The sequence below is a fragment of the Taudactylus pleione genome, unplaced genomic scaffold (assembly GCF_031769625.1).
Source record: "Taudactylus pleione unplaced genomic scaffold, aTauple2 ptg000845l, whole genome shotgun sequence".
NCBI classification, from domain to species: Eukaryota; Metazoa; Chordata; class Amphibia; order Anura; family Myobatrachidae; genus Taudactylus; species Taudactylus pleione.
The window spans coordinates 5,728,654-5,737,672 of record NW_028285247.1 but is presented as its reverse complement, the minus strand read 5'-3'; the positions used below and the strand labels follow the sequence as shown (position 1 = coordinate 5,737,672).

General features: G+C 43.0%; 1 protein-coding gene across 1 annotated transcript; it reads right to left on the bottom strand.

Annotated features, from left to right (window-relative positions):
• Positions 1-3,036: 3,036 nt before the first annotated feature.
• Positions 3,037-8,760, bottom strand: LOC148474436 (olfactory receptor 4E2-like). Its single transcript, XM_088458628.1, has 2 exons — positions 8,725-8,760; positions 3,037-3,997 (listed from the first exon to the last, which is right to left on the bottom strand). The coding sequence occupies exon 2, from the start codon at positions 3,973-3,975 to the stop codon at positions 3,037-3,039; it is 939 nt and encodes a 312-aa protein (XP_088314754.1). The 5' UTR covers positions 3,976-3,997; positions 8,725-8,760.
• Positions 8,761-9,019: the final 259 nt, after the last annotated feature.

The window sequence follows — 9,019 nt, the reverse complement described above, 5'->3', positions numbered from 1 at the left end:
CCACTACTGGGGGCATTGCATACTGGGGGTACTGTATAAGGAGAACTAATTGGGGGCTGCATAAGGGGGACCACTACTGGGGGTACTTTATAAGGGGCACTACTATGGGCCTGCATAAGAGGGACCACAACTGGGGACATTGCATACTGGGGGTACTGTATAAGGGACACTACTGGGGTTAAGGTGCATATGGAAAGGAATGTTCAGAATGACGATAAAGGGGTGTGTCATGTTGACACGCCCCATTTTAAGTGGCCACGCCCATTTTTTTTAACGCGCGCCCATAGGGGGGGGGGGGGCTCCATTTTTACGTTTGCCCTGAGCTCCAAATACCCTAATTACACCACTGCCTGTAGCACACTGCTAATATAATACTAGGAGGACTGGTAGAATAAAACACAGGTTCTCAAACTCAGGGCCTGATTCAGAGCCGGACGCTCTGACCAGAGCGCTCGCTCTGAATCAGGGCCCTCCTACCTAAACTTGGAGCGGCCTCCTGGCCGCTCGCATAGCTGTGGGTCACCACCCACAGCATATGCGAGCGGCCAAAAAGATGGTCGCGATGGTCAAGACCATTGCGACCATCGGACTTGCGACGAGACCCTGCTGTAGGGTCTCGGTGACCGCAAGCCCTGGAGTGATTTTGGCTCTATCAGAGCCAAAATCACTCCCACTGACATCACTAGTGATGTCAGTGGGGCCGACCCAGACAATAGGCGTTCCCATGGGAACGCCTCCGTCTGGCAGCCACGCCCCCGGCATGCCCACCAAAGGGGGCGTGCTGTCAATCAACATCGACAGCGCGCCCCCTTTGGTGCGAGACCCATAACGACTGCTACCCCGTCGTTATTCAGGTCTCGCGCATGCACACGACGGAGCTCCCTCCGTCGTGCGCATGCGCACTAGGGCACCATCGACCAGCTTGCGAGCGCTCAGCGCTCGCGAGCGTGTCTGAATCAGGCCCTCAGTCCTCAGGACCCCAAAAAGTGCATGTTTTCCAAGTCTCCTCACAGAATCACAAGTGAAATAATTAGCTCCACCAGTAGATTTTTTTTAAATGTGTCAGTGAATAACAAATACACTTGTGCACCTGCTGGGTGACCTGGAAAACGTGAACTGTATGTGGTCCTGAGGACTGAGGCCCTGATTCAGAGCCGGACGCTCTGAATCAGGGCCGTCCCTCTGAATTTTAGAGCGGCCTCCTGGTCGCTCGCATAGCTGTGGGTTACCACACACAGCTATAGCGAGTGGCCAGGAAGATGGTCGCGATGGTCAAGACCATCGCGACCATCGGGCTTGCGACGAGACCCTTGTGGTAGCAAACCCTGGAGTGCTTTTGGCTCTATCAGAGCCAAAAGCACTCCCACTGACATCACTTGTGATGTCAGTGGGGCCGGCCCCAGACGGTAGGTGTTCCCATGAGAACGCCTCCGTCTGGCCAGCCACGCCCCCGGCATGCCCACCAAAGGGGGCGTGCTGTCACTCACCATCGACAGCACGCCCCCTTTGTAGCGAGACCCATAGTGACGGCTTGCCTGTCGCTATGCGGGTCTCGCGCATGCGCACGACGGAGCCGGCTCCCTCGTGCGCATGCGCACTGGGCAAACATCGACCCACTTGCGAGCGCTCAGCGCTCACGAGCGGGTCTGAATCAGGTCCTGAGTTTGAGAATCAGTGGAATAAAATATCAGCCTTCCATATTATTTATAGCGGCATATTTATCAATTACCTTGTTTTAGGCCCGAGACACGGTGGATTTGAAAAGGGACATATAGTAAATTTACATTTACCCTTTAGTTTCTCATGCTTTACCTTACCATTTGTAGGTGGTATTGCCGTCTTACTCTGTTTTCCCAAGCACTAAACTTTTCTGTTCCAATAAGGGATTGTTCAGGCATGAAAGCCAAACAGTGGTCAGACTGTTATACAGTACAATACTTAGTTTTGTAATTATTAGGTATGCAGAGGGAAATATAAGTTATGTTTGTATGGAGTGCTGGTGTGCTACTGATGCCAGCATTTCCCTTCCATTGCATTGTTAGGATATAGTTTAGAGTTAGGCTAGTGTTTTGGAGTAGGGCAGAGATAGGAGTAATAGTTAGAGTAGGCCAACTTGACTAAATTACCATTTTCATCTGTTATCTGGTGTTTGGGAACAAATTTGCTCACATAAATTACCATATTTTCATTCCAACCAACCAACTAGTTGGATGGTTGGATGAAAGTTAGTCTAGTGTATGGCCAGCTTAAATTTGGTGTTTTGGTTACTATTTGGGATTTTGCCCTTAACCTCAAGTAGAAACAGTTGATAGCAAGACCCCTAATTGCTACCAAAACCCCAAACTTTAACCTAAGCCTTAGCTGAAGCCTAAATTATACTGACTATGGCATAGTTGTGGGTAAGTGTTAGGCTAAAGTTTGAGGTAGAGTTAGGCCTTGAGGCTACTATTTTGGGATTGGGTATAGGCTAGAATTTTGGGTTCAGTTTATGCGAGAATGTTGGATTAGGCTAAAGTGTGGAGTCTTGGTTGCTATTTTTTATTTTGCCCTCATCCTCAAGTAGAAACACAGTTGTTAGCAGGACTTAAAATATTACCAAAACCCCAACATGTAACTTAACCCTTACATCAAACCGTAAACTATAGCCTCACCCTAGTAAGTTTATACAAAAGTCAGTGTCATTGAAAATCGCAAGCAGTATGGCTGGCTATTCATTCACATGTGCAGGCAGGGAATGTTCCCATAGATGTGGCTTCAGGAGTATACAAACAGGATGGGAGTACCATCTAACATGTAGCATTGATCCATCAATGCATGGAGAAAATGGGATCCACCAAAGCACACCCCAATTTAGATTAAGCTACAGCCCCAGCCAATCCCCACCCATTTTGGATGATGAAAATTAGAACGGTCAGGGTTTATGCGGATCTAGAAAGAAACTACAAAAGTATGTCATTTGTCTATATGTATTTCACATGTTTATTAGGATTATTAAATGAAAAGTAGACAGCGCTCAACTTTTAAAGCTTGATATTATTATTCTTTCCCCCTAAATATGTTTTTCTTCAGGAATGACCTGATGGCTGTTTTTACCTCTTTGTTTCTTAGAGTATAAATAATAGGATTTAATAGGGGTGTTACAACTGTATAAAATATTGATACCACTTTATCTGCTGCATATGATACAGAGGGCCTCAGATATGTAAAAACAGAAGGTCCAAAAAAGAGGGTGACTACAATTAGATGGGAAGCACATGTGGAAAATGCTTTTCCCAGCCCTTCTTCAGTCCGAGTTTTTACTATGGTGTTGATAATTCCCATGTAAGATATAAGTAACACAATAAAACAAAGTGTAGCGATCATCCCACTGTTTGCAATAAATATTATTTCAATAAGAAAAATATCTGAGCAGGCCAATACAGACAATGGATGGATGTCACAGAAGAAATGGTCTATTCTGCTTGGGCCACAGAACTTCAATTGACATGTTAAGATTGTCTGGATAATGGAGTGAATGAAACTTGCAACCCAGCAAAGAGCTTCAAGCAAGTGACAGACGGTCCTGTTCATGATACTAGAATATCGTAGTGGGTTGCATATGGCGACGTAGCGGTCATATGCCATTACTGTAAGAAGGATGCATTCTGTTCCTGCAAAGAAGTGTAAAAAAAACAGCTGTGTGATACAGGCCTTGGGGGAGATGGTGTTTCTCTTGGAAAGAAAATCGACTAACATTTTGGGAACAGTCACTGTTGCATAGCACAGGTCTACAAGAGATAACTTGCTAAGGAAGTAATACATGGCTGAATGGAGACGTGCCTCAAAATGTACCGTTACTATGATCAGCAGATTCCCAAGCAGTATCAGAATGTAGACAATGAGCAAGAGAATGAACAATGCGATACTCAGTGTCGGGAAGCTGGCCAGGCCAAGGAGGGTGAATTCCAGAATGCTGTGTTGGTCTGTAGAATTCATCTTCTCTTACTTTACCTCTTTGCTGGAAAACAATATAGCATCTCATTAAATAGCATTTGTTCTAGAATTGTATACTACTCCTTTTATTTATTCTTTTATACATAAATCTTCTTTAGGCTACATACAGTATGTTATGCTGACAAATGAAAACTTGGTATGATGATAAGTCAACCAGGCCCGCAATTCTGCCAACTCAGCCTGTATGACCTTCCCCATAGCTACTGACATTGCAGAGTTCTGCTCTAGGATATATGGAGGGGAAATTTGTGAAGTCTGGGTAGGTCGTGCTTAATGACATCACTTGTATCCACATGGCCGTCCAACTGCAGCCTGAAAATAGAAATCTTGCTGGTTCCTATTCATTGCTTCTCTATCTCGCCAGGAATCAAGGAGATTGCTAGGCCCTGTCAGGAGTCTAGGAGATCAGTCATCGTCTCAAAAGTCTCGAGTTGGCAAGGATTGCTTTACCCAAAATGCATGCTTACATCAATCTCTCATCTTGTTATTTTTTTTTAAATCAACTAATTTATTATAGTAATTTTATTTAAAGTAAAACCAGATAATACAACAAACAAATCCTCTCAGACCCAATTCACACTTAAGGGAATTTAAAAAAGTGTTACAAAGGTCTTGTCTACAAAATACAAAGTACCAACAGCAAAAAGGTAAAAGTAACATGTAAGCAAGCGAACATCTATCCATGACTTCTTTATCTCAACTAACCTCAACCTTCTGGCTATAACAGAAATGGCCCACACAATCAGACACTGCCTCCCCTGCAGCACTTTCCCATGGTGGCCTACACTGCACACACACACCTCCAGGCCTGGTAATAGTAAAGGAGGTGGGGTTGGATTTTCACGCTTTTCTCTCTGCATGTCACTGTTATCTATTGCCCACCTGGGCCACCCCAACAATTTCTGGAACATTTTTCTGCCTGGCTCCCTCACTTCCTATCCCCTGACATCTCCACCATCCTCATGGGTGATTTCAATATTCCTATTGACAGTCCACTATTTCCTCATGCCTCCAAATTACTCTTTTTAACCTCCTCTCTTGGCCTCTTCCAATGTACTGACTCCTCTACTCATCAGGATGACCACTGCCTTGATCTTATATTTACCAGACTATGCTCCGTTTCTGAATTCACTAATGCTCCTTCCCCCCTCTCAGATCACAACCTTGGCACCTGCACACTCTCCTCCATTATGTCATTGAAATCAACCAAGCTCCTCAAACCTTCAGAAATATTAATGCTATTAATTAACAACTGTCCACCTCAATGCTACAACTATTCTCACCAATTTCTACATTTACTTTTCCTGAGACTGCTGTATCGTACCTGAACTAGGCTCTAGAAATAGCCCTTGAGGAAATAGCTCCAGCTACCCATCACACTCCACGTAGACATAGACGTCAACCAAGGCATTCTATATTAACAAGACACCTACAAAAACCCACGTAAAGTAGAACGTCAATGGTGTAAATCTCGTATTCTACTAAGTAACTACCTCACATTTAAGACTACCTACCACTCTTACTGTAATGCTCTGGACACTTCCAAACAAACATATTTCCAATCTCTCATTTCTGTTCAAGCCTCTAACCCCAAGTAACTTTTTAATACATTTAAATCACTTCTTACTCCTTCCTCACCCAACCCAACTGCTACAATCCATTCACAAGATCTTGCTTCCTATTTCAAGGACAAGACTGATAAGACCAAAATGAAATGGTAGGCTCTTCTTTAGCCAGTGACCTGCTCAATTCCCTACCTGAACTCTCTGACACTTTCTCTTCATTTGACCCCACAAATGAAAATGAAGTACAGTATCTATACTCTTCTCATCCTCCTACTACCTCTCCTCTTGATTCTATACCCTCACAAATCAACAAAGCTCTGTCTCCTGTGCTCATCCCAACCCTAACTAAAATCTGTAATCTCTCTCTCTCTCTACTGGTCTCTTTCCATCACTGTTCAAACGTGCAGTTATTACTCCTTTTCTGAAACCAAGGTAGTGAATGATCTGGTCACTGCCAAATCTAAAGGCCATTACTTGTTCCTCGCTTCTTATTCTCTTATTCTTTTAGATCGCTTTGCTGCTTTTGACACTGTTGACCACTTTCTTCTCATACAAACACTACAATCCCTAGGTCTTAAGAACACAGCCCTTTCTCGATTCTCATCCTATTTAAAAGCGCTTTCACTGTTTGCTTTTCTGATTCTGCTTCCTCTTTGTTACCATTATCAGTTGGGGTACCGCAAGGCTCAGTCTTAGATCCTCTGCTCTTTTGAATCTATACCACCTCTCATGGCATACTAATCAGCTCTTTTGGATTTCAGCATCAACTGTACGTGGATGAAGCTCAAATCTAACTATCCTCCCCAGATTTGTCACCATCTGCATTGGTCCATATCACTGAATGTCTTTCTGCTATTTCATCTTGGATGTCATCTCGCCACCTCAAACTTAATATTCCAAAAAAAGAGGTAACTATTATTCCACCGGCCAATGTTACCAACCTGATCTCTCTATCACTGTTGATAACTTGGCAATTAATCCTACCCCACAAGTTATCTGCTTAGGTGTCATCCTTGACTCTGAACTGTCCTTTCCTCCCCACATTTCAATCTGTCTCAAAATCATGTTACATACATCTTAAAAACATATCAAAAATTCAACCATATCTTACACAAGACACTGCAAAAACTCTTAATTCATGCACTCATTATTTCCCACCTTGACTATTGCAATATTCTCCTTACTGGTCTTCCCAAAAGCAGGCTCTCACCACTATCATCCATTTTGAATGCAGCTGCAAGGCTTATCTTCCTTACCAAATGTTCATTGCCTGCTGTTCCGCTCTTTCAGTCCCTTCATTAGGGAATGGTTTTCTACTGTATTCAATACAAAATAAAAACTTACATCTTTTCACTTATCTCAAAATACCTCCCAAGTCGACCTCTCCACTATGCACAAGATCTGAGTCTCCCATCCACATGCATTACTTGCTCCCATTCATGGACACAGGACTTTTTTTGTACTGCACCTCCCATGCACAATAAGACTTTCCTCTAGTCTCCAAACCTTCAAGCGCATCCTGAAAATTCAAAAGCTTATCATATTCCACAACTGCCCACATAACCTTCATAGCTTCCCTATCTAATTACAGTCCCTCTTATAGTCCACACATAACTCACACAATTTATTTCTTGACTTTCCCATCCTCCTGACCTTTGGCCAACATTCTTGAGTGACTGGATCATACAGCCCACCAATAACAGTCTGTCTGGAATATGTAGCACTTATCCTTGGTTTCAATGCCTATTTCTCAATAGATTGTAAGCTTGCAAGCAGGGCCTTCCTACCTTTTTGTCTGTCTGATATTACCCAGTTTTGTTTGATTATTGTTTCCAACTATAAAGCGCAACGGAATATGTTACGCTATATAAGAAACTGTTAATAAAACTAAATAAATAAGGTACTGCCATAGACACACACATAAATGGATAGCAGAACAGTCTTAAAAGTAAATTCTAATGAAATAAGCAAAAGCAGGTCTGTGAGGCGTTTGCACAGGACAGCCCCTAACTCTGTAGCTCTGGAGGGTTCTCCTTGTAAAGGAAAATCAAACACAGATGCCATACAGCATAGTCATAATTTTGACATTGATAATGCTGACATCACAATGTTGACATTCTGCATACACCGACCTTAGGGTTAGGCTACAGGAGTGGAGGTTAGGGTTATGCACTACGGAGAGGATTAGGGGTTAGGATTGACAATACTTCCTGCCAGAAGCACCACAGGGTACATCGGAAGTCGTCCCAACATCACTGCTGGACCCGGAAGATACTGCTAGAGCTGCCAGATCCACCGTACCAGGTAAGTAACCATTAGACCACCAGGGACGTTTTGTTAACATTCTAATCTTTTTGTCATTCATCTGTGATTAATATACCACAAAAAAAGACAAATCACAGATGCAGAACTCCAAATTACTAATTATATATAAATACATTTTGCAATAAAATGTTTGCAATAGAGGTTTTTAGCATAATCATGGCCAAAGTTATGGGCCTACCCACCATATCCGTGTAACCTCTATAGGGTAGGTCCCTAACATACAGGGGTTCAAATCCAGGGCGCAGGACACCCCCAAACCAGCTCAGCCGAGCCACCCTAGGGCATCGCTCTAATGAGAAAGGTGAAGTGAAAAGTAAGATAGATAAGAGCAGCTACAGCTGCATGTATAGAGTAGAAAAGTGAAATTACATATATAATAAACAAACAGTAAAAGTGTTAATATTTGCAAAAAAGAAGAAATGTGTTATAATGCGATGCCCTGAAGCAGACCAACCAAAGCAATCCAGGGGACCCACACCCAAAAAATCAACCCAAAGCTGCACTACAGTATATAAGTTGTAGGACTTACCAATAATGTGCTTAATACAAGTCTAGGACCCCTTTCCCATAGATTAATATACCACAACCTGCTACATGTGCACATAAAGTTTTCATCATGGTTGCAATAACACGGAGCTGTCCATGCCATCTAATCCCTGGGTATAATATTTCTCACCATTTAAGGTGAATATGAAATATCTTATTATACCACAGAGTAATGTCAGGGTCAGTAACATATGGGTAACCATAGAGGCTTGACTAACCAGAGGTGCCACTTAGTGATAGGATAGACGAGTAAGAAGAACCTGAAGGGGATTAAGAGAAGTTTCCGTCTGCTCACCTAGGAAGTATTGAAGGGAAGCTGGGGGGAATCCACCACTCACTCTGGTAAACTGTACAATTGTATGGTTAGATAATAGATTCTACAATTGGGAAAGGCCAACCCATCCACATATTTTTGGTTATGGAGCGTACCCAATCGGACCCTGGCTCTTTTTTCACACCAGATTACAGTAGACAGGCTTCTTCTGATATTATGACAAACCTTGGCAGGTATGTAAACAGGGCCTGTAAAAGGTAGAGATATTTAGACTGTATCACCATTTTGATTAGATTAATTCTACTGGTCATTGTAA

Coding starts and splice junctions, on each gene's coding strand:
- LOC148474436 (XM_088458628.1), bottom strand. CDS start 3,975: ATGAATTCTACAGACCAACACAGCATTCTGGAATTCACCCTCCTTGGC.